The sequence below is a fragment of the Eubalaena glacialis genome, chromosome 20 (genome assembly GCF_028564815.1).
Source record: "Eubalaena glacialis isolate mEubGla1 chromosome 20, mEubGla1.1.hap2.+ XY, whole genome shotgun sequence".
Taxonomy (NCBI): Eukaryota; Metazoa; Chordata; class Mammalia; order Artiodactyla; family Balaenidae; genus Eubalaena; species Eubalaena glacialis.
Window position 1 is genome coordinate 33791994 of NC_083735.1, and position 25780 is coordinate 33817773.

Consider the following 25780-nt stretch of genomic DNA (forward strand, 5'->3'; position numbering starts at 1 on the left):
GTCCTGGGGGGGGTCACCTCCTCCTCAATTCTGGGGGCATCACCTCCTCACTCCTGGGGGTCACCTCCTCATTCCTGGGGGTCCTAGGGGCTGATGGGGCAGTACAGCACCCTCGCTCAGAGGGGCCACCGGGTCTTTCTAGAAGGGCAAGGCCTCTGTCAGAAAGATCTGTCTCCCCAGAGGCCATTCTTCCTGGACGGCTGCCCATTCGCAAGGGGGACGCAGTGGGCTCAGGCAGAGATGACCACCCGGGCGCAGCTGCCCCTCTGCCCCGGCTCCACCCTGGCGGGAGGGAAGGTCAAGCTCACCTTCCCGGCGGCGTCTGGGTGCGCGTCATGCTCCAGCAGCAGCTGTGCCACGCGCACCTTCCCGTACTTGGCAGCCACGTGGAGAGGGGTAAATCCTTTCTGAGGAGAAACACAGGCCGTCGGAACCGTGGGGAGGCCCGCCATCCTCCCTGGAGAAAGGGCCCGCGGCAAAGGAGGTGTCCCACCCCGACTGGCGTGGAGACGCCAGTAGAATAAAGGGCACAGAAGGTGTGATCCCGCTGAGACTCCCAGAGCCCAGGGGGCTGCCACCTGCCCCTCTCGTGACGGAGTCAAAACCACTGGTGCTGTTATTTGACAGCCAGCTAGTTGAGGGCAGGGGCTGGGCCGCCAGCCTTCTAACATCCCAGAGCCTGTCTGGTCTGGCCAGAGCAGATCCTGAGCCATTCCATGATAAACAGATGAGGGCTGGTGGCTGGATGAGAGACTACAGTTCACCTTCCTGGGGAAGGACGGGACACATCCGGCTCACAGGTGGCAGCCAGTCCTGTGGGTCCGTTCCTCCCAGCAGCCCTCAGCACAGTCAAGGCAATACAGAGGACCAGGTGGGAACGCCCTCCCCTGCCCCAGGCCCAGCTGGGACCAGCCTGCCGCTCTGGAGAAAGGGAGGAGGAATGCTGTACCTTGGTCATGCACGCCTGGGACGCCTCCTTTTCCAGAAGGGCCAGGGCCGTTTCCACGTGGCCCTCTCGGGCTGCGATGTGCAGGGGGGTGTGCCCGGCAGTGGTGGCCAGGTTGGGGTTAGCGTTATTTTCTAGCAGGAGCTTCACCATGTTTGTGTGGCCAATGCGAGCGGCACAGTGAAGTGGGGTCTGGTCATCCTGGAACCCAAAGCAAAAACAAAGAACAGGGAACGCTAAGGTTACCTAACCCAACTCTTCATTTTATAAAGAAGGCAGGTGAGGCCCAGAGAGGTTAAGTGACTTTCTCAAGGCCACACAGCTAGTAAGAGGAAGAGCTGAGATTCAAATCTCTGAATTATGGGAACCAATGTGTTCTATATTATTTACTCCTTATAACAACCTTCCAAGTTAGTTGTTATTCCTCCTTAATTGCCCAAAGGCTCAGCCTTCCCATCTGTAAAATGGGAATAACGGTATTGACCTCATACGGCTATGGTTAGGATCAAGCAGACAGCGTGTACAAGATGTTTCACACCACGTTTGGCACAAACTATACATTGTGGTTGCTCTTACGGGCAGACCTCGGAGACATTGTGGGCTCAGTTCCAGACCACCGCAATAAATTGGGTAACACAGTAAAGTGAGTCACTTGAATTTTTTTGGTTTCCTCGTGCATATAAAAGTTATTTACATGCCATTACACTCCATTATGTGTGCAATAGGATTATGTCTAAAAAATACACTTACCTTAATTAAAAAATACTTTACTGCTAGAAAAATGCTATCCACCTGACAACGCGGGGTTGCCACAAAACTTCAAATTCTAAAAAACACATTATCTGCAAAGCACACTTAAGCGAAGGGCAATCAAACGAGGTGAAGTGTACTGTCTCCCGAGTCCTGTCTAAGTGTCCACTTGTCTTTCTGTCTGAAGGCTACCCTGGTTTTCTCTACGCCAGGGGCGATGGGAGGGTCAGACCTGGGGAAAGATGACTTTTCATCCCAGCTCCCGCCCCCCGCCCCTTCCAGTTTCCTCCGGAAGCTGAGTGGGTCAGTGGGCAGGGTCTCTGTGTTACTGGGCCCAGCTGGGGGCCTCCCTCACGTGGCTCAAACCCAAACCACAGTCCTGACACTAAACAGAGGCTCTGTGGTCTGTGCGGTAGGAAAGCCTGATCCTGGCCAAAGCCAGACTGCAAACTCAGCAGGTCTTCTTACCCTTTGCTCACTCAGTCCCTCAGAGATGCCTTTTACATCGCGGGGGCATCTTGATTTTCACCGGCAACCCTTTCTTCAAAAAGTTGCTTCTCTTCTGATACTGTGACTGTAACCCACACGCAACCTTTCAGCGCCGCCCCCGCCCCATACTGTTTCTTGGCCTTTTGTTGATGCCAACACATCTCTGCCCTTCTCAGAACCCTTGCAAAGCAGAACCAAGCAGGTGTGACAAGGAATCTCGGTGCCACGAGCCCTGCAGCCTGGTCTCCGATCAGGGAGGATGGCTCCTCCTGCGCTTGAATTGCTTCCGTCTGGGATCCCTCCCATCTCCAGAACTCACCTTGGCCTTGGCATTGACTTTGGCTTTGTTCTGGAGCAAATATTTGGCCACTTCCATGTGCCCTGCTCTGGCTGCCATGTGTAGCGGGGTCTCCACTTTCTGTAAGATAACAAAATTATGGAAGTGTTAACACCTGCTGGGTTTCCAAAAGGGCACACACAGAGCTCCGCAGTGCCAGCCTGGAGTAGCTTGGCGGGCATTCATCCAAGAGGTGGAGTTGCCCCAGCAAGCAACTTCAGCCTTTAGTCTGCTGATGCCCGGTGTGTGTGTGTGTGTGTTTATGTGTGTGTGTGTGTGTGTGTGTGTAAGATACACTTAAAGGTAAGCCCCAGAGCTAAGGAATGTTTAAAAACATACATGTATTCCCAGATAACACTCACAGAAGTTCCCAAATGATCGTCCAAAGTAAAACCCCCAATACTTACAGATGGGTGACACGTTTAACCGGGAAAGCGTCAGTACATACAGTCTTCCTCCCCAAGTCCGAAGCCCCTGCTATTCTGAGAATTCTACCTCTGTCCTCGAGCGGAGAGCTTGGGATCGCTGGCAAACGCTCGCCTCTGAGCCCTCCGTCCACAGGAAGGGCCTGCTCTCCCCACGGACTCACCACATTGGAGACGTTGGGCGATGCTTCCCGCTGCACCAGGCTCTTCACGACGGGCAGATGCCCCATGAAGGAGGCAACGTGGAGAGGTGTCAGGCCGGACTGGAACAGACCAGACAGGAGTGAGACGGGGGAGCCTTTCCCGCTCCTCCAGAGACACAGCCAGATGGATCTTAAGCTTTCCTGCCTCTAGGGGCTCCAGAACAGTCTTCCAAGGAAAGGGAGTTCTATGAAATGGGTCTGCTTCCAGGAAAATGGCCGGAGGGGGAAAAAAAAATCCACTGCAGGGTGATTCCACCCACATGTACAACTCAAAACATTTTGCATCTGACCTTGGACAGCTCCCTGAGATCTGACACCAGCTCCCGGTCTTAGCGACCCCTGACGTATTCCTCTGAGAGTTCTAGACTAGCACACACACACACACACACACACACACACACGCAGCCACAAAGAACAACTCTCAAGATGGCTATTGGAAGAAGACTCGTGGAGACCGTCCACTCGCCTGCGGAGTTTCTCCTACCTCAGTGACAGCATCGATGGAGGCCCCGGTCTTCAGCAGCAACTCCATGACGCGGATATGGTTCTTCTTGCAGGCGATGTGTAAGGGGGTAAAGCCATTCTGCAGCCCCACACAAAGGGAGACAGGCAAGCAGGGGCTCACACTCAAGCCCAAGGAACACCCAGACCACCCTGCTGATGAAAAGGCAGCCCCTGCCCAGCCTAAACGTCAATCACTGTGAATCACGGAAGAGGCGGGTGGCTCTCACTATGCACCAGGCGAGGTCCTGGATATGTTGTCTGTAAACCCTTTTTCCAAATTAAGTCATATTTTTGGACGCACTGAAAGACCCTGCTGTTTAAAGTTCCCTTAAGGGGAAATTTACAATAAAGAGAACTGCTGTGAAGCACAGCATGTTCCCTGAAACCGCCGTGCGTTTCTAGTCAAATGGATTTCTGTACCTCAGCCCTGCTCGAACATGATACGCTAGGATGTAAACCCCACCAGGGCAGGGATTTCTGTTTGTTCGCTGGGTTTTGTCTGTCTGCTTGTTTTTTCAGTGCTTTATCCCCTAGGGCAGTGGTTCTCAATGTGAGGGGAGGGGATTTTGTCTCACCACCCATCCCCCGCCCCGGGGACACCTGGCGATGTCTAGAGACGTTTTTGATTGTCACAACGAGGGGAGGAGTGCTATTAGCGCCTAGTGGGCGGAGGCCAGGGACGCTGCTAAACATCTATTCACGGGTCAGTCTCCCCACAACAAAGAGTATCGGGCCCCAAATGTCAGTAGTGCTGAGGTTGAGAAACCCCGACTACCCCAGGCAGTGCCTGGCAAGTGGGGACTGCTCGGTGAAAGCTTTCTGAACAAATGAACGAATAAATGAATGAACGAGCCATCCTTGCGGCCTGGAGGCTGTCCGGCCTTCTAAATTCTCCTCCTCTGGGAATGGGCAGAGGGGAGATGGCGGGTGTGGGCAGGCTCCGTGCAGCGCTCCGGCCCCGCCAGCAACTTCCCTGGGAGCCCCTGGCCTGGGGCGAGCGAAAGGAACCCCAGTCCCAGGAGGGAATTTGCTTTAGGGCTGAACTCACCTCTGCTCAAACACCGTGACCACTGTGAGCCCCTCTGCAGAGGAGGGGTGCTTAGCTGAGCCCATTTCACTCACCCCAAAGCAGGTCAAAAACCCAGGCAGCCGCTAGAAACCACCATCCCTCAGCTCTGGGCACGGACGGGAGTGACATCCCGCATACCCACCGCACACACTGCTTGTGAGTCAGGTGTCCTGGGCCCAAACCCACCCGGACCTCAGCCTGTTACGGGGGCTCGGTCATTATGTGTGGGATGCGGCAGGGAGTAAGGTCACATCCGCCTGTGCGCTGCCACGCCCCGCGGGCTTCAGCACCCCCCTCCCACCCCGACACTGTCCCCGCCCTGAATCTCCAGGGCAGCTCCAGGCACCAGTGGGTACCTCCCTGGGGGGCGCAGCCACGCAGCTCTGGCCCTAGCCCCTCTGGCACCTTCTCCGATAGCCTCCCACTCACCAGGGCTCTGGAGTTTGGTTTGGCCCCTTTATCCAAAAGGACCTTGGCCACCCTGTGGTGGCCGCAGTGGGCGGCCACGTGGAGCGGGGTCAGGTGGTCCAGTGTGATGTCGTCTATCTCTGCATTGTATTGCAATAGGAGTCGGACACAGTCGAGGTGGTCCCCCTGAGCCGCCATGTGGATTGGGGACAAGCCATTCTGGTGAAGAGGGAAAACAACCAGTCGCAAAGGAAACGAACACGGAAATTCAAGGCAGGCAATGATTCCAACCTTACTTCCCACCTCCTCCCTACACAGGGCTTCCACGTGGCTCCCGGGTGAGCCTGGTTCATTCCGGCCTCCGCGTTCCTGCTGGTCTCTGATTGCAAACCTTCTTCTCACCCCGCCAAATCCTCCAGGCCAGCTCTAGCCAGGCCCACCTCTTCCACGAAGCCTCCCCTGGCCACCTTTGATTCCTGTGGGCTTTTCTCATCTGCACCCCTCACTCGGACTGTACTTATATACTTGCCGAATTGTTTTCATAATTAACTTTTCAGGTGTACGTATCTTCTCTCCTTCCTTAGAAGCTTCTTAAGATCAGTGACTGTGCCTAGTATCTCTTACACGCCCCACGCACGCATGAAACACACACAGTGGTCCTTAATCAATGTGGTCTTGAACGAATGAATGATGCTAAAATGGAATTTGGATCTAAAGCCCTCCGTTCTTCGTCCCTGACAAGTGCACATCACTTTAAGAAACTGTTAAGGATCCTCACTGTTTCTTAAATAGCAATTTATTTCAAAAATTAAAGACAGAGAAGACTCACTCACTCATTCATTCAGACATTAATTCAGCAAATATTAAGTGATTAAAGTGCACCAGGTATGGGATAAGCTCTGGGGAAACAGAACAGACAGAATTCCAGGCCAAGGAAGCTGGCAGACTAGTAGGTTAAAGATGGGGAAAGAGATACATTGTTGCCACTCCATGTGGTGACATCAGGAAGGCGTGATAAAGCACAGAGGAGCAGGGGAGGGTGGAGTCATGATGGGGTCGGGGGGACATGGGGAGAGAAGGCTTCCCGGGGAGGTGATCCCTGAGCTAGGACCTCGCCAGGGAGAAGACACAGGAAGAGCATCCCCGAGAAGGGAATGGCGTGTGCAATGCCACAGAGGGAGCCGCCCTCGGACCCAGGGAGCTCCATGCAGGTAAACATGTGGGAGGCCACGGGCGTAGAGCTGGACTCCAGGGGCAGGCGGGAGCTGCATCATGAAAGCCCCTGAGTGAGGAAACTGGGACGTTAGGTTTTAGCAAGAGACAACTGAAAGAAGGATTTTCAGCGAGGGAGAAACACAATCAAGCTGCATGATGGCTATTGTTAGTGTTTGAATTGAACTGTGTCCCTCAAAATTCACATGTTGAAGTCCTAAAGCCCAGGACCTCGTGATGTGGCCTCATTTGGAAATAGGATCATTGCAGATGTAGTTAGCTAAGATGAGGTCACTGGTGTAGACCTTAATCCAATATGACTGCTGTCCTTATAAAAAGGGGAAATATACACACACACACACACACACACACACACACACGACAGCCTGGGCCGTGAACATGACCCAGATTTCAGAGAGCTCCACTGAACACTCACATGCTCCTCGGTCAGGGAATAAATTGCTTTTATGGTGTAGAATCTTATGACAGGGAGCTGCGCACAGAAAACCTCGGGAGTGACCATGGGTGGGTCTGGTTTCTGCCTTGCTCTGTTCTGACCACCTTCTAAATTCACCCCAAGAACGAGGCAGCGGGCCTGGAGGCGGTGTAGGCAACACCAGGTAGTCTGACAGCTTTAGCCCCAGTAAGACTCAAGACCTCATATTAGAACTGAGGGCCGGGCTTTTGCTCTGGCCCCGAAAGGACCTTGAGAAGAACCGTTTTGTTTTCTTTTCAACATCATCCAGTCCGGCCCAGGCTCTGAAGACTCCCCGAGTGCTTAGTTCCTGTCTTTTCTGGAGCCAGGGTAAAAGAGATGAGGCCTGATCTAGAGCTGTACAGACAAATGACAGCCCATGGGTCAAATCCAGCCTGCTGTCTGTGCTGGGCAATAAAGTTTTATTAGAACAGGGCTGCTAGTTTGCACATTATCCATGGCTGCTGCCCCACTACAGTGGTAGACTTGAATTGTTGTGACATTGACCAGGGCCTGCAAAGCCTAAAAATATTTACTATCTGGCCCTTTAGAGAGAGGGTGCCAACCTTGATCTAGATAATAATTAGAGCTGAGTGCCTCCTGTGTGACAGACATTGGGGTCAACGTCACACACACTGGCTGAGTTAGTAGAATTAGCATCTCTGTTTCTCAGAAATGGGATTCGACCCGGGTCGGCCTGACCTGGAGCCCTTCCTAAGAGATGCTCCTCGCAGAAAGGAAGCTCGCACCTTGGTTTTGGCTTGGATGGGCGCCCCGTGGTCCAGCAGGATCTCTGAGATTCGCAGGTGCCCATTCCGAGCTGCACAGTGGAGAGGTGTCAATTCATCCTTTAAAAGACAGTCAAAAACAAAACAAAACAAAACAAAAAATCAAAAAAAAAAAAAAAAAAAAGACAGTCAAAAAGAGAAAGCCCCAGAGGCACCCATCAGAGGTCGCTGGAGAGAAGGCACCTGTGGCATCATTCCAGCCGGAGAGGCACGAGAAGGCTTCCTTAAGGACCAGCTCGATGGAGCAGTCTGGTCTCCAGCTGCCCCTGTGGGCTGTTCTAGAGGCTGGACGCCCTTCCCTAGCTGGTCATGGGGAGCCCACTACGTGGGTGGGGCCCTGGCAGGCAGCACTCCCTCCCCTGGCCTTGCCGGGCAGCTTGCTGGCACCCACCTTGGTCCTTGTTTCTATCTGGGCGCCGCGGTCCAGCAGAAGCCGCACCATGATCACGTTTCCCCTGCGGGAGGCGATGTGCAGCGGCGTGATGCCGTTCTGGAGGGGAGGAAGGGCCTGGTCAGGGCGTGCATCCTTGTCTGGGAGGCAGCTGCTCTGCGCCCTGCTCCCCTGTGGCCCTGCCCCAGCCCCAGGCAAGCGGCCACTCTGAGCCCACTGTTAGGACTCTTCTCGCCTGAGAAAGATTTCAAAGCCTCTAAGCACACGCCAGCCTCTTGGTTCATCACAGTAAGCTGGCTGAGACCTGGTCCCCCAGAATCAAAAACACAGGCTGCAATTTCTTAGAAACCCATCCAGGGCTGTCTCGCCCGCAGGCATGTCTGCAGTGCGGGGATGTCCTTGGTGCCATGAGAGGGGGGCACTGGGTTCCCCCAGTCCCTGCACGCACGGGCGGCCTCACCAAAGGGCCTCACCTGGGGCGTGAAGTTGACACTGGCTCCCCGGTTGAGGAGCAGCTGGGCCACGTTGAGGTTCTCGTAATGAGCTGCGATGTGGAGAGGGGTGAATCCCGTCTGGCACACAACAGAGGGGGACAAGGCGTCACAGGCCACATACTGGCATTTCTACCTGAGAATCAGCCTGGGGTTCTGAAAAGCCGGCAGGACCAGCGGACCTCACACAGCAGGCAGATTCGGATGGAAGGGGTCAAGAGATGTCCCACGGCAAGTTACATCCAAAAGTGAGGTGCTGCCTCTGGGGACACCCAGTCTCCGTGGTTCACGTGGACAAACCATGGACCAGGGTCGCCTCCCACGCTGCAGGCAGGGCCCGTTCCTCTGAACGGTTACTTTTGAAGAGATTTTAATGAATGAGTGTTATGGGGTCCATGACCTTAATCCTTGGGACGGTTTCAGCCCCTAAAGGGATGCGGTGGCCCCTGGGTGGCCAGCTGGGTGGCCAGGGTGGCCCTTTGACCCTCGGTGGGTCCCTTGTCATCTTTCTGTTCCTAACCCCCGACCACGCCTAACAATCCAGGCAGCAGTTTTCCAGGCGGAACCCCGTGACCATAGGGCAGGGGCCTGTGTGACTGACTCAGTGCAAGTTTATTCCCAGCGGGAGGGAGACGTTAAGTTTAGACGTTAAGTCTAAACTTACAGGTAGTGAAAACATCGGACAGCGTGTGCAGACGGCGGGCTGTCCAGGCCCTTGGGAGGCCCCTCCCCGGTCCCATCTCCATGTGGGGACCCTCCCCTCCCTCCCTCCAACCGGGGGGAAGCTGGGGAAAGAGCTGGAATAAACTTCTAGAACACCACCTGGGTGGGGTGGATGGATTGTAAAGTCCTCCTCTGGCCAGAGGCCCCTCCTGCCCCGCTTGGACGCTGTTCTGGGTGACCTGGAGCCACACCGAGCACACGTCCTTCAGCGTTGCCCGGGGATTTAAAGGGGGGCGTCCCCTGTGGCGCTCGGCTGGCTGGTGGAACGGCGGGCGCAGCGGGGCGGGTGCTTGGGGTGCACGCCGGAGCTTCTGTGGTCTGGGCTGGTTCCGAGTAACTGTCGGGCATCGGTGGAGACCCCGAGGGCCCCCGGTCCGGGCCCCGGGATGATCCCGGCCCCGCCGGCTGCCTCACCTTGGAAAGCACGTCGGGGTTGGGGTCGTTCTGCAGCAGCACCGCGGCCGTCCGCGTGTCATCGTTGCGGGCTGCGATGTGCAGGGCAGGCAGGCGCACCTTCCCCTTCGTCCCGTAGTTGATGAGGTGCGCCACCACATTCTCGTGGCCCTGCTGCAGGGCCACGGCCAGAGGGGTGAAGCCGTCCTGACCGGGGAGAGAGGAGATACCATTTGCTCTGACCGTCCTGACCGCTCGGTCCTCAGGGCAGGACATGCTCTTTCGAGCTCAGGGCTCTTGTCCTCTGCCCGAGAGGACTTCCTTCCTCCACAGCCTGCAAGCTGGGCTTAGATGCCACCTCCTCCCAGACGCCACTCTTGGCCCTGCTTTCGTTCCCTGCCATCTCACAGCACCTCCAGTAATTTCCCTTTGGCGCGTATTTAACTTTTCCTTTATGACGTGCTCCTAGTCTGAGTGTTGATGAGAGCTTTTACTGCCCTGTCTCTTTGCCTCCCTCTCACCCCGTCACCCAGTGTCAGGACAGTGCCGTGAACTGACGGCCGACCATCGTTCCTTCATTCATTTCACAAATATTATTGAACGCCTACCAAAGCTGGAAACCACACCAGGCACCGAGGTTTCAATTGTGAGCTACTGTTATTAATCTCCTCGGTGTGTACTAGGGGCACAGGGCCCCCTGAACTGGCAAAGCAGATGTCATCTGATGCTAAGAGTCAAGAGAAGCTTTGGTTCCACCTAGTCCGATTTCATCATTTCACCAGTGACAAAACTCAGGGTCGAGTGACTTGTCCAAGAGTGCACGTGGGTTCCCGGCAAGAGCCTTCCTCATTAAGGTCCGAGGCAGACCTGTCACCCACACATGCGCGCACACGTGCACACACACACACACACGTGCACCCACGCCCCCCACTCCAGCCCGGCCTCCAGTGTTTGTCACAGTGGGAATGACAGGCTCACCCCCGCTGTCACTTCTCTGGCACGTGTCTGGGCATCCCTCAATGGCCATAACTTTGTCCCTTACCCCCTTGCAGGGTCCGACAGCACCCAGGACGTTGATCATGGCAGAGGATGCGTCCCGAGCCATGTCCCAGGAACACGCTCCCCTGGGACCGTGTCCTCCCCCCGAGAGACATTCAGCTGTGGGGCCGCGTCCCCAAGGTACTTACTTCTGTGGCTACATTCTGATTAGCTCCGTTTTCCAGCAAAAACTTAACCACCTCCAAGTGATTCTCTTGTGCTGCCATGTACAGGGGTGTAAAGCCTTTCTGTAAGCCAAGAGAAAAAGCCATTGGAATTCACCCACGTTAGTGACAGATGCTAAAACCGATGCAAAATCCTCCAAACTCACGGACAGCTCTCCCTGCATCCTGTTTCCACCCAGCCCTTGTGGCAACGTCCCCACCTGTGTCTCCAGCTATAAAAACACACGGACACTTTGCAGTGGCGTAGCGGGGTTACTGCAAAAGGCCACCAGGTGGGGTGATCCTCCCCGGAAGTCTGCTTCTGCCCCTCCCAGAATGGTCAGCCTCTTCTGCACACCCACCCCCCGCTAATTTCACTCCCTTCCTCATCCCCCCTCACTTCCCCCCCCATACACAGATGAGCCACAACTAAATATATTATTCAGCTAAAGGAACAGAGACGGGGTCCACAATGACCCACCCCATCGTGTTTAGAATGTCCACTGTGAAGCAGGAAAAAGCAAGAAGGTGCTTGGAGACATTTGAATACATTTGGACTCGGCCACACCGCGCGTCCACCCGGGTGAAGGGGACGGGCAGCCCCACGGCCCGGGGCCCTGAGCATCACCTGTGACTGGGCGTTGACGTTGGCACCATAGTTGACGAGCTCCCGCACCACCTGGTCCTGACCCGCCAGGGCAGCGATGTGCAGCGCCGTGTTCCCCTTCTGAAACACGGGGAGGGAAGACAGGAGGTTCCCAGGGGCCCGTCACAGGTACAGGGCTGTCACAGGTGCGGGATAAGGGTGTTGTCTGCGGGGAGGCAGCGGGCTTCCTTTATGGCCCCAAGGGGTGGACCGCACACACTTGTGTGCCTGACCCATCAGACATCGTGAACAGCCCTGGCAGCCCAGGGAGGGAAGTTCTTCCCGTTCTCCTGAAAAAGGAATGCCCGAGAACAAGAAAGCCAACTTCCCAGCACGGATCTGCTGCACTTGGGCTCGGCGTCCTGACATCGGCCGACGGGCAGTCAGAATTCCCTAGGACACCTGCGGAAGGGCTGCCAGGCAAGCTGGCTCCTTGGACGTCTGGCTCCTCCCAGGCTGTGGCCCTGCAGGATGGGGTGGAGGCCCCGAGCTCCAGGGAGAAGGAGGCCACAGATCCCGCGGGCCCAGCTCCCTCGTGCCATTACAGCAACACGCACCGGCCAAAGGCTGGACCAAAGGGGGCACAGGGTGAGGGGTAGTCAAGCATCAGATAGAAGCGGGAAGGGCAGAAATAGGTAAAGGAGTTGGGGAGGGAGGTTAGTAAAAGGAACTATATAATGTACGCAGAAGAAAAGAAAAATATGAAACTAAGTGCGGAAAAATAAATAGAATAGAACCTGGCAGAGGAAAACACAAAGGAAGAATATGAATAAGTAAAATACAGTCAGTCAGAGTTCACCAAGTCAGAGAGGAGAGAAGAAACGCTAGAAGCACATGAGATTCACAGCTGTTCTAAGGTAAACTTTTCAAAAGCTGAGAACTGGTAACAGAGACTAAGACGCCAGGCAGGCTCTGCAGGTGGTGGTAGTGGCGGGGACGTGTGAGGTTTCTTGTCTGGATCCATCCTGGGCATTTAACAGCACTTCCTGGATGGGCGGGCTCAGGTCCAGCAGGCGGCTTCCGTTTCTGGGATGCACCTCCCTGCCAGGCTCCTTCCTGCCTCCCTCCCAAGTCCCTCTCCCCCACGTGACCCCACGGGCATCCCTGCTCCGGGAGGGGCAGGCGGGGCAGGCCCACTTGCCAACGTCCATCAAACAGGGACCACAGCTGGACCCATCTGTCCCTCTGCTACTTACGGAGCACAGATCTCACACGACCTCACGTTTTCTAGTTCAGACGGCATATAGTTTTTAACTAAACTACATGAACACTTGCCAATCCATCTCAGGAAACCCACCAAACAGGGACTTCAAATCTAGTCTGTGCGCTGGGGCCACCGGCCACTGGGAGCCAAGCGCCTCCCCCAGGGGGTCTGAGCATCACAGGGTCTGGGCATCACAGGGCCACCCGGCGCCCCAGGGCTCGTGTTTCTGTCTCTAAAGCGCGGCCTGTCTCAGGCAGGAGGGTCCTCTTGTTACCTCCCAAATGTGTCTTTCTGATTTCTCCTTAAGTCCCATTTGATAAGCAGAAGGGTTCTTCCTCAAATATCCATCAGAGAACAAGTGCCAGAAATGAGTATATAGATGCTAAGTAATCTTTTTTTCTTCAAAGTCCGAAGAGCCTCCACTTAGACACCTTGGCACCTGGGTCCGACTCACTCGCTGTACCAAGAGGAACAGGGCTGCTGGCACCAGAACCTTCTCTAGGAATCAGGACTCAGACCTCCACGCCTCCCCACCTAGAAGGAGGCGTGCCGTGTCCATCCATCCATTCACCACACGCTGAGCATGTGTGTTTCAGGCACTGGGCCAGCTCAAGAAGGGAATTTCGAACATTTCTTTCCATCTGCCCCTTCCTGCCTGAAATCCCACGACGACAGGACTCACCCCGTATAAACCCACGTGGAGGGAAGCTGGCCAGGGAGAGATGTGGAGGCCTGGCCATGGGACTCGGCCCGTGACATCTTCAGAACCTGGGCTGAGAGCAGCCCTGGTGAGGAATGGATGCCCCCCTCCACACACACATGCACACGCCGCAAGGCTCAAGAAGACCCCCAGCCTCAGGTCTGGAGTCACAGGGAGATGGGGTTTTTTCTGCCCCTCCCTCAGCATGACGGAACGTGCCCTCAAAGAAGCAGGAAAAATTACTTAGCTATATTTGGATCCACAAAGACCCAATTTCTCCATTTCCAGGGAGTCCCAGAGCTCACGGCAGGGAGGGTGGCCGCAGTGGGTGCTGAGTGAGTGCCCGGGCTGGGGAGGGGTGGGCTGACGCGGCTCTGATCCCCACCAGCTTGGATGTTGAGCTGGCCTCTGGGGGGTGCAGGGGGAGGCAAAGAATACATTTGTTTCACGCTTTTAAATTTCCTAAGCACAGTTTAGGAACCTATATTGGTTTTGGCTTTTTAGTCTTTTCTTTTTTTAATCTCGCCCCTGCTTGCGAGACCCATTACAATTCCCCAATCTGTTGTGACTCTTGCTTTGCCCACGGTTTCAGCTTCACCCTTTTTTTCCTCCCTCTGTTGGGCCCTCAGAAACCACGCTGGCTTATACAATTTCTATAAATAACAGAGACACACCAAGCGTTCGCTTGCAAAATACTGATCCAAGGGGGAAATTCGGAGAGAGTAAAACGTGCTGAAGTGTAGTGTTTCTGCAGCTTTTGTGGGGATGCCAGGGGGAGGACAGCCCTCTGGCCACCACAGCCGGTCAGATGGCACCATGCTTGCGGCCAGGCAGCTGACGGCATCAGATGAGAAATAACCACATCCCTTTCATCCACAGAAGAAGCCGGGTGGAAACAATTGGTATTTGTCACGGGGTTAGAAAAAAAACGCCCTGTACACGTTTAGAAAGAGCAAGTCAGTCTGTTTCATCCGTGAGATCTCTTCACCTTTGGGAAATGACATGAAAATTACAGAATTTTACCTCGAGAGATGAGTCTACCTTCATAATATTTTGGTAGTTCACTTCATTACCATAAATTATATCTGTTCTCTACCTGTTGCTCTTCTGGTTCTCTGCTCGCGAGGCAGTAAAACGTTTGCTGCGTGGAACTGAAATCGGGGCTGTGCATGAGACCACGCTGAATAAACAGCAAATGGAAAATAAGAGGCTGCCGGGACCAGTCCAGAAAGAAAACCATGGGATATAACAAAGGAAGGGGGAAAAGAGGAAACAGTACTTGACACAGTAAACAGAGGTGATTTTTTTGGTTTAATTTTGATTGTTTTTAAATGCTGGCTGCTTGTTGCTTAGTAAACAAATAAGATGCATAAGAAATGAAACTGATTTTGCAACATGTAGATGCATCAATTTCATGACTGCAGTTTCTGGACTTAAGTCACTGGTGTTTATAATCTACTGCTTTGGGGAGAACCGTCCTGCTGTGAGAGGTGTGACATCACACAAATGCTTGGAGTAAAGAGAACACTATTCACTGTTCAAGGGACCCAGTAAGGAGAGGAAATGGGTTTGGGGCTGACCAAGGAAGACTCGCTGGAGAAGGATGAATGAGAGGGATGTGGACTCTTCCACAGCCCTCATGAATGACACAGTCACCAATATTTATTGATTTCTTCCTATATAGGCATTATATATTCACTACCACATTTGATTTTCATACCAATCCTGCAACTACATATTATAATCTCCATTTTAAAGATGAGTAAACTGAGGCTTCTCACTGGCTGAGTAACTTGCTTCAGGTCACAGAGTATGAAACATCTCAGCAAGGATTTGGACCCAAGGCACCTGCCTGTGGACCTCTTAGCTTGGGAAGGCATGAAGCCACTGGGCAAAGGGTTTTATTTTTAGATTTACAGTCGAGTGATCAGGATAAAGGCCCCCTGAATCCTTGTGGAAATGGGGTCCTGTGTTTTTCGGGTGATTTCAGGGGCTCACAGGACTAGGAACTGACTGCAAGGATGAGAGAAGTTCAGAAGCAGGCTTGGGTTTCTGTCAGGAAGGGCTGGTTTCTATGTTTTTAAGGTTTGGGACAATATGTGAATTTTGATGGAAACCTCCCGCCCCCCCGCCCAAGAGACGTACCTTGGTTGTCGTTTCCAGGATGATCTCTTTGTGCAGAAGTTCGACCACCATCTTCACGTGGCCTTCTTTAGAGGCCAGATGCAAGCCGTTCAGCCCATTCTGTGAAGAGCAGAGAGGCAGGGACGGTGGGGTTAGAGGGTCCGTGTGTCTTGCTGGTCCAGGCGGCTGGACTGAGGTCCCTGACCGCGAGGGGCCGTGCGAAGGGCCCGAAGGGGAGACCCCGAGTGGTGTCAACATAGGCGCAGGGCAGAGCCAGCCTGTGACCAAAGCTTGTCTGACAGTTAAATTTTAGGGGAAGAAAAACAAACATTTTCCAGGGCCAACCATCAAGTCCACAAAAGCAGAACTCTCACTGGGTAGTTAAAGTTCCAGCCGCCCGGGCTCTAAAGAAAGCAGCCAGCGCAAGCCTCACTGGTCCCCTCCTGCTTTGGACCCTTCTGACCCTTGCACTTAGATGTCTTGAAACTTTCTGGCAAAAGCTGCCTTCAAAGAGAGCTACTCAGAACACAAATAACTGACTACACGATGGAACTAGCTTTCAGTTCCAATGGAGAAGTAGATCTTGGCTCCACACAGAGAATGATTTTCATCGGTCAGTGATCTCCACCCCCCTCCTTCCCCACCAGCAATCTCCCCTCTTCATGTCTCCTCCTTCCTGTCTCCTCTGCTGGTCAACTCTGTTCTCCCATGTCCCCTTTCAGGGGGTGCCCCAGGGCCACCGTGGGCTCTGGCTGATAAGAAAGACCCTCATCACCAAGATGGAGGGGTTGGTTCCCGATGGTGTGAATGGAGGGGTCCCTGGCTCACCCATCTTCAAATATCTCTGCAGCCCCACCATGGGGTCCTGAAACTCCCACTCTCCCTTTGTATCAGGGCATCATTTTCAGGAGACTCCAATTAAAACACAAATATTCTGCCTGGGAGTGCTAGTGCATTAACCCATTAACAGATTAGTCCTATTGCTTTGCTAAAACCAGCACTGGAAAGTACTGAGTGATTACTGCCGTAATGTGACACAGGTGCCTCATGATGGGAGAATGGAACATGTATAAGACCCTCTTTACGTCGGGGGCCTTGGACGGGGCAAATATAACAGGTGCCTTGGTTGTCAGAGAACAGCCCAGAGTAGGCTTGAAGGGAACTTTACCTATTTTCTAGTTAGATCGGATCCACCCTGCGCCCCAAACACACAGAGTACAGTTGGCCAAATCTTTGCCCGTCAGCACAGCCAGCCTTGCCAGGGTGGGTGTACGTGGAGGGGATGGGAGAGCCCGTTGCAATATTTCCTCTTGCCAATGCCTGAAAATCTCTGTTAGATTTCTTCCTCTTGCAGATTTTGGACACCATGAAAATGTAGGGTCCAAAGCTGTGTGAATAATCCACACCCCAGTGTGAATGAGTTTATCAGATGAAGGCTAGGTCAGAGCCCGTTTTGACAGCAGGTCTGTGACTGCAGGAATCTGAGGGAGGGGGAGGAGCTTGGGGCTGAAGCCAGTTCCCCTCAAATCATTCTGCAAAACACAAACTTGCAGAAAAGCCTTTCAGGTGACCCGCTCGGGGCGCCTGGAGCCACTCTCTCCAGCTTTGCATCCTGACTCTACCCTGGGGAAGGGTCTGCACCGGAGGGAGCCCCTCCTTCCCCAGCGCTGCGATCTGCAATCCCCTCTTCACACCCAGCAGCGCCTTGTCTGGAAGGTTCCGGGCGCTGAGCGCAGGCACCCTGTGGTCACGTGGGAATCCAGGGTGGGCGTACCACTGTGGGAGTCACAGTCTGCTCACTGCAGGGGACTCGGCTGGGGCTTCGAGCGTGGCGTGCGTGTGCTGACTGCGGGGCTTTCAGCGCTGCCAGGGGGTGCAGTCACTTTCCAGGAGCAGTCGTTGGTCCTGAATGCCTCAAAGCTGGGGAAGTGGCCAGTCTACAAGGAAAACGCTAATGTTTGCTGCTAACACCCCAGGGGTGGCTGTCCCTGCTCTTTGGAGCCAGAATCAGGATCTCAATCCACAGGGATTCTAGACACACTGTCTGCCCAGAGGATGCTGGCGTCCAAAGGGTTATTGGAGATCCCTGAATGCTGAGGAAACCAAGGCCCAGAGAAGTCAAATGATTGGCTCAGGTCACACAGCCTTTCTAGGTCACAGCCACATATAGAACCAACCTGGATGCCCCAGGAAGAGTTTGGGGCTTTTTTTTAACCCGAGGAACTAGTATGTTTCTCTTCACCAGACGATGAAAGCACAGGTTCCCTTTGTGATTACCAGGCAGCTTAGAGGGACTGCTCAGTCACCATAACCATTCGTGTGGGTCTGGTCACGACCGCTGTAGGTGGTCCCCAGGATTTTACTTGCTGCCCTGGTCCCTAGGAAGCCCCCCTGCTTCCCTCCCTGGGTCACATACCCTCCTCCCAAAGCTGAACTCTGGCAGAAGGCAAGGGACCGTCTAAATATCAATAGATCTGTGTCTCTAATAGTTTTACTCAGCTTCCACCTCGGATCCTGGTTCAAAGATCTCTTTCTTCTTTATGACTTTATTTTTCTCACTTTATTTTTGATTTGTTTCCAACATAGTCACACTAAGTTACTTCCAAGTCCATTACTGTGATGATCTGAATCCAGCACCCTCACCAGGGCCACAGAAGAAGCCCATGTGGCACAGCTATGATCGGTGTGCAAGAAGACCCAGGAATCTAGTGCAGAGCCAAATCACACAGGGGCACGGCTATGACAAACCCTTGTCCCAACTACAGTTACCTCACGCCAAGCATGCACTTAATCCGCTTCGGCAAACATTTACTGAGAAGCTATTCTGTGCCTGGCACTATGCTAGGGATGCCTAAAACACAAACCCTGACCCTCGAAGAACTCAGTTTAGGACAGAAAGGAGATGCATAAAAATAAATGCAAAATCACGTGAAAAATGCCCAAAATGCAGGTATAAGACTGAAAGTAGCACAGAGGAGAAAGGAGCTGCTTGGTCAAGGGGTCAGGAAAGCTTCGCAGAGGGCTTTTCAGGGCAGTCTGCACACAGCCAGGGTGCAAGTCCATTAACAATGGCAACGTGAGTTTAAACGTGTCTGAGTTTAAATTCTAAACCCATGAGCTCAGATTTTAGAAACTATGCTCCTGGCCATTCTCATCAAGTGCCCTCCTCTTTCTTCCATGAAGCATCTGGATTCCAGGAACGTACAAACATCCAGACCCACTGCAGCAAGTTTTCTCCAGCAACTGGCCTCAGCAGATGGATGGATGGCCACATCCAGCAGCTGAAGTCGCTGAAAGCCTGAAAACAAGTTTAGGGCATATGTACCCAAAGGAGCTTGTACAACTGTCTTATCAGAGGCATAACTAGTCTATGCAGGAGACCACTTTCAGTATTTCAAAAGAGCGTTTCATGGATAAATACTATATTTCATACTTTCTTTTTCTTTAAGCAGACTTGTTATTGCTCAAATCTGAAGGGGGGAGGGGTACAAATTCTGGGAGCTACTTGTTCTTAACTAAAACTATGGACAGAGACAAACTGCAATCTACCACCTCTTTAAAATCAGGATCCGTGTGTTGTAGTTGAGTCAAATCAAGTTTAAGTTACTGGCTAAGAGTAAAAGGCAGGCTGCTGAATCTTCCTCGCACCTTTTCAGCTACTCCAGCTAACTTGACAGCCACTCCTCTCCACGCTGAATGGCAGACAGAATACTGAGGGGGATTACGGGGAGAAATCACATATTTCTTCCCCCAAATAACTGGGTGTAGAAGATAAACAAGAAGGAGGTGGAGGGATATTAGAGGAAATTCTTCAGCTAGATTAGAAGCTGGGGAGCAAAGCAGTAGCTACTTGTGGGCATTTTTTTAACCACACACTTTTCTCAGGAAAATGCCAGCTTGCCAAATTCTTCTTCCCGAAGACACCTGCTTCTGGGTCTCCAGTTACGCGCATGTTAGACTAACTGATTTTGTTCCACAGCCCTTGACTGCTCTTTTCTGTTTTTCTTTCATCACTCTTTTTCTATTTTTTGTTTCAATTTTGATCATTTCTACCGACATGTCTTCAAGTTCTTTGATTCTTTCCTCAGCTGTGTTCAGTCTACTCTTGAGCCTGTTGAAGAAATTCCACATTGCCATGAAAGTTTTTAAAAATTTCTAGCATTTCATTGGGCTCTTTCTTACAGTTGCCATCTCTCTGCTGAAATCCCCTATCTGTCCATGAACGGTGTCCACTTTTCCTACTAGATCCTTTAACATATTAAGCAAAGTTATTTCAAAGTCCATCTGATAGTTCCAATATCCAGGTCATCTCTAAGTCTGGTTCTGTTGATTGCTTTGTCTATTGACAATGCTTTGTTGTTGTTGTTTTTCTTACTGTGTGTATTATAATTTTTAATTGAATGCCAGACTATATATAGAAGAGCAGTAGAGACTGAAATAATTTGTGCCTGGAAATGGACATGCCTCTGCTTCTGTGAAGCTGTTAGCACAGGGCTGGGGATGGGGGCTGAGTCAATCTAGTCAGGAGTTGACCTGCATCTGGGTTTTGTTGTTACCACTGGTGCGCACAGCCTTCAGATTATTCCAGAGGTAGGTTGCTGTCACTCGGAGCTCAGAGTAGGAGCTAAGGTGCCAGAGGGTTGTTCTGTGTTCCTGATTGCCGCTCAGCTTCCAGCCATCCTTATGTGCCTGTGCCTCAGTCGGGGTCTTTCTCCATGCTCTTGCCCCCTCCCAGCAGTCCTATGCTCTTCCTTGTTACAAGGTAGGAGCAGAGCTTCTCTTTTGTCCTGATCCAGCTTCAGTCTTAGGCAGGCTTTGCTCCTGGACCTCAAAGGTGGGATTTTTTTTCCACCATTTTTCCCCTCTTCTCTGCAGCAGCAAAACCTGCCTTGTCTCTATACTTGGTGCTGAGTGAGATTCCCTTGCTCCTCCCCCAGTGGTAGCAGACCTCTGCTTTTTATTGGTATAAGGCAGTTATTGGCCCCAAATGGCTTCCCACCCTCCCTAGGAGTACAGGGGTTGTGCCTCCCCCTTTCCTGAAGCAGCGCTGGGTCTCTGCCTGTGTCCTGGGGCTGGAAGGTTTCCTACCCTCCCCAGGGGCAGAGGGAGTTTGCCACTACTCCCCCTCTGGAGAAGGGATTTTGCCTGAGGTCTGAAGGGGAGAGGGTCTGTTTTGGCTTCACACAAGGGAAGAGTCTGGGGCCACCCCCCAACCCCACAGTCACAGGCACCACCTGCTCTCCTGTGCTGCCCATGGGTGTCCTCTGGTCTCCTGATTTACCCCACTATTTCTCAGGAGCACCTGGTGGAGGCCTGGGGCTCCAGACACACTCAAGCCACACCGGCCTGCAAGAGTCTGTTAAGACTTTGGCTTGTATGGCAACTGCTTTTCTCTCCTGCATCTGCCAAAGCTGAAATGGTGGCCCTCTCCTCAGAGGGCTCATCCCTTTTTGGAATTCAGCTAAAAGTCCATTGCCCTGTGGCCTCAGCCCTCTGATGGGCTCAGGGAAAACTGTAATTCTGTAGATTATCCAAGCTTTTCTCTCTGTTAGGGTGGGAGCAATGTTCTTTGAAGCTTTTTACATCCTAGAAACTCCCTATCCTGAGCCTCTGAGGCCACCTGGTCCCATATGATCTCATCCCACATGGTCTTAACACGGCAGACAACCATTTTAGGATCTTTTGGGCAAAAATATTCATGACGAACATGCACACCTGGAGTTTCTCATCTGCCTTTGCTCTGCTTTTTTCAGGTAAAATGTCAATCTAGAGCATCTTTCTGAGCAGCAATCTGTCTGATGGGAGGGGAGGAGACCTCAGCCAGGCTGTGCTTCTTTTAACATTTTGAAGAAGAAGAAGAAGAAAAATAAAGTCTCATTCAGCCTGAATGATTTAATTTGGAGTATTTTCTTGTACCAACTGTGAGAAATTCCACTGACAAAATAGACAATTCCAGACATTTGTTCTCAGTAAATGATCCCTCTGTTTCACGTCTCTGATTGCCCCAATTACACTAATTGATTTCTCAATGTACAAATCCAGTAGACGTGTCACAGGAAATTAAACTCTCATCCTGTCCAGAGCAGAGGACGATTTCAAACCGAGAGGACTTGGTGTCCGGAGATCCTCTGCCTCTTTGAAAACTCCAAGAACACCTCCGAGGCTGCTGCTGGCGTTCTCGTGTGGACACGCTCCGTTCCACTCCTTTTCTCACACCCAGTGATTTCACGCACACACACAGCTGGCCCTGGAGCAGCCTCAGGCTGTGTCCTGAGGACCCTCCTGCCCACCTGCCCCTGCCACCCCACAGCCCCTGAACCTCATGATTCCAGCCCCTACGCCCTTTCTTTGAGCTAAGCAGTGTGTGCTCCTGTAGCAGCTGGGAAGCATGGCCTTTTTATTCATAAGCACTTACTACCCTGTTAATTGGCTCTGCTTAGCAGATTAATTGGCTGCCCTATTATCAGAGGCTATGGAGCCTTGGGCAGGGGAGGCTTCGATGGGGAAGGAAAGGAGTGGAGTCCTGGAAGAATAAGCCAGAGCAGTGGCAGAGAAGGCCAAGAAGCCGAGGGCCCCAGAGGGGAACAAGATGCAGCGGGGGAGGAGTTTCTAGGTAACTTGCCTTCAGGCCACACCCACTTTACCCAGGCAGTCAGCCAGGAGTGAAGGTCTCGCCCATAAAGGACAAGGATGTATACACAGAGGATCATGCACCTCGTTCTTATACTTTATATGCTACTTTCCCATCCAGTCTGGATCCTCTATCAGCTTGTTATATCTGTCCAGGGAAGATAAGTATTATACTCTATGTTACAGAAGCTTAATTCCCCAAATAACAACCCGCCTGTACATTTGTGACCTCTAGCTTTGCTCTATTATTGGCTCCTATTTGTGGGGCACGATCACTGACATTACATATTTCCAGGTCTGCAGCCCTGAAACAGAGTAGGAAATAAGAATCTAAACAGGGCTATGGAGAGAGAAAAGGATTGAAATGGTTGCCATCCCTACTCCGAATCCTGAAATTGATGAGAAAGAGAGAAAGAGTGAGGGAAGAAGGAAAGGCAGAGACCACGGAAACCAAAGACAGAGGGGACGATGAGAAACAAGAGGTGATGGGAAAGGAAAGATGGAGTGACTGTCACTCTGGGCTCAACGAGAGGAGGGCATGAATTAAGCTGCTGGCAAAGAAATTGCTACAACAATATAAATCTTGGGTATGCTCCTCAAATTGCCTGCATTAAATTTTCAGCCCAAACAGAAATGAAATCAAAAGAGAACAGGGGTTTTCCATCTTCCCTTCTCTTCCTGTTCCCTTCCCTCACCTCCCAGCTGGAGGATGCCGGCATCTGAGGAAGGAGGACAGTGAACCCGAGGGGTGCCCTGCAGAGGCATCTGAGAGGGAGGAGAGGGCCGCTCTGGAGTGCTTAGGAGGTTGGCACATTGAGCGAATAAACAAACATGTTAAGGATGATGCGAATCCGTGGGAGTCAGATTTCTCACTGTCTGAAGGGATTTAAAACCTGGAAAGAGGAAAGGCTAGGAAGAACCCTGAGGTCTTGGACCAGGATTACAAGTATTGGCTTGATCTCATGGGTTTTTAAAAATACACATACACAGATAGATGTAGAAATAGTTACAGATGTGTGTACACACATGACAAGCAGTAGAAGTGGGCACACCGAGTGATCAGATTTTGGTGTCTACATACCAGCCTCCACTGAAAGGAAACGGGGGCCTTAGAAAAGTGGCTGATTCAGGGCTGGGGCAGGGGAAGTACAAAATGCCGCTGGGATAACTTATGCCAGAAAGTAAGGAAATCAAGAATGATGCAAACACGTCACATAACACAGAAGCCCGCTTATTGAAAGGGCTCCCAATGGCCTGGTTTAGATCTGAACATCAAAATAAGTCATGAGAGTATCAGATTACAACCCATCAAATAAAACAGGAACCCATGAGTCTGAACAGACTCATTATAAATAAATAATGAAAAAAAACAAATCAGTGAGGGAGAAGGGAAAGCTTATCCTTCAGTGGAATGCCAGCTAATAAACGCAGAAGAAATGATGGAGACTCACTCCTCGGAACCATCATAGTGGTAGTGATGCAGGCAGAAGTCATCAGTGTATGCCACGAATGGTGGCTGGGAGTTTGATGAGGAACAGGATATCGGCATTATATCGGAATATTCCTCCCCAAGAAAATACTGATCAACTACAAAGGGAAAAATTGATGATTTCACAGTAGAAAAACTTGGCAGACACCAACTTCAGCAGGTGATCAAGGTTAACATCCTTGGAGTGGAAAGGGAGCATGATGTCTATGGGCTCCTGCTAAGAATGCACCGCCTCAGCCTGGTCACCAGGAAACATCAGCCGACACAGTTGAGGTTCAAACTACAGAACGGAAGACGGTCAAAAAGAGGAGACACAGGCCAAGACTGAGGAAGCATTCCAGGTTGAAGGAGGCCGATAAGACATGACAAGTGATCCCAGAGGGTGTTCCTGGAGAGACTCTGTGTCATGTGGGAAAGTGTCCTGACTTCTGGGTAGTACTCACCGGCTGTTTAGGGGTGACGGGGAATTGCGTCATCTGTAGTACATATTACAGATCAATAGAGAGGAAAGGTCACAGAGAATCTGGGTGAGGGAGATGTGGGGATTCTTTGTACGGTTCTTGCCAATTTTCTATAGGTTTGAAATGTTACAATTTTAAAAAAGAAAGTGGGGAGTAGGAAGGAGCCGCGTGGGAGGGGTAGAAGAGGTTGTCAGAGAAGCGGACGCAGAGCTCTGCGTTACTCTGGGCTCTGGCTGTGGCGGGAGAGGATGGGCAGCCCGTTGGGGTTCCCGCGCGGGTAAGGATCAAAGCCAGAGTGAGAGGCTGAGCACGCACGTTCCTCCTATTTTACAGGCCCCGCGAGGGGCGACCTTTACCGGAGTTGAGAAGACCATTCTAGGCTGGAAACCCCGGAGAGCAGCCAAAGCCCCACGTGGGAACCAGCTGACAGGAGGGTAGGGCAGGGCCCCGCACACGGCACCGCAGCCTCCTTCTGACCCAGCTATCGTGTGGCTCCCTGGAGACCGCTTGGTGGGAAAGGTCTGCTAAAAATATATGACCCTGGATCTAACACATCGGAAGCCAGAAAGAGCTGAAGCGATTGCTGTCACTCTGGCGGGAAATCACCCCTCGTCTCCTTTGCCATCCTGTCTCCGGTCCAGGGCCGGGGAAGGTAAAAGAAGCTCAGAAACTGAGAGGAAGGCGTACAGTCAGAGGGAAAGGCACAGGACCAGCTCTGCGCGTGCCCCTCCTCTGCTTTATTACAATCGAAGTTTACCTCCTTACCCAGGCAGCGCTTATGATTTAGAGGTTACTGGATATTCACAAGGAGAAAAACACTTGAATGCTTTCATTATCTTAAGAGAAAAAAAAAAGAAAGAAAAAACCAGAAACCCACACCTCTTTGGGAGCTCCAGGAGGAGATGCCTCGACCCGGTCCCCTTCCCTCTCCTCTCCGTACACACCTGGGCAGCCCCCTTGTGTTCAGCAGCCCAGCGGCCGCAGGGGCTGGAGGCCCTTGGGGACACAGAGGAAAGTGTGAGCTCAGGTTAATGAGACAACGGGACTAACGGGACTCTGAAATTCAGCTCAGCAGCTAAGAATATCTCCTATGGACTAGAAAGGGTATCCACGTCCGAGATCTCAGCATTCCTTTAACAGGATAAAAAGAACCAGCTCTTCAGAAGCAGGGCAGTGGGGTTTAGAGGCAAGAACGTCGGACACGGGACGAGGGCCTCTAAACTGTCCTCCTGAGGTCTAGACATGTCACTTCACCTGCCAGGCCTCAGCCTGTGAATCTTCAAAATGACAGGCCTTCTTCTCTTAATTCCACAATTCCAGAATCAGTGTACGCGCTCTCAGAAAACAACTAAGATAGGGGAGGGTGGGACGAATTGGCAGATGAGGTTTGACAGAAATACACTACCATGTTTAAAATAGATGGCTAGTGGGAACCTGCTGTATAGCACAGGGAACTCAGCTCGGTGCTCTGTGATGACCTAGAGGGGTGGGATGGGGGTGGGAGGGAGGTCCAAGAGGGAGGGGATATAGGTATACATAGAGCTGATTCGCTTCACTGTACAGCAGAAACTAACACAACATTGTAAAGCAATTTTACTCCAAAAAAAAAAAAATGTGTTTTTGCACATAGAGATGCAGAAACACATATGACAAGACTCATGCCAAACTGTTCACAGTGATCTGGGGGGAGAGGGAACAGAAGGGGAGACTTACAGAAGAC

At 52.1% G+C, this 25780-nt stretch overlaps 1 protein-coding gene across 1 annotated transcript in view; it reads right to left on the reverse strand.

The window, feature by feature from the left end:
* Positions 1-25780, reverse strand: part of ANK1 (ankyrin 1) — a 205515-nt gene that overhangs the window by 54564 nt on the left and 125171 nt on the right. Inside the window, exons 3-15 of the mRNA XM_061177537.1 lie at positions 15502-15600; positions 11435-11533; positions 10792-10890; positions 9626-9811; positions 8471-8569; positions 7998-8096; positions 7568-7666; positions 5153-5350; positions 3635-3733; positions 3112-3210; positions 2505-2603; positions 950-1147; positions 309-407 (exon numbers count right to left, since the gene is read on the reverse strand). Coding sequence (XP_061033520.1) covers positions 309-407; positions 950-1147; positions 2505-2603; positions 3112-3210; positions 3635-3733; positions 5153-5350; positions 7568-7666; positions 7998-8096; positions 8471-8569; positions 9626-9811; positions 10792-10890; positions 11435-11533; positions 15502-15600 — 1572 coding nt within the window. The remainder of the gene's footprint in view (positions 1-308; positions 408-949; positions 1148-2504; positions 2604-3111; positions 3211-3634; positions 3734-5152; positions 5351-7567; positions 7667-7997; positions 8097-8470; positions 8570-9625; positions 9812-10791; positions 10891-11434; positions 11534-15501; positions 15601-25780) is intronic.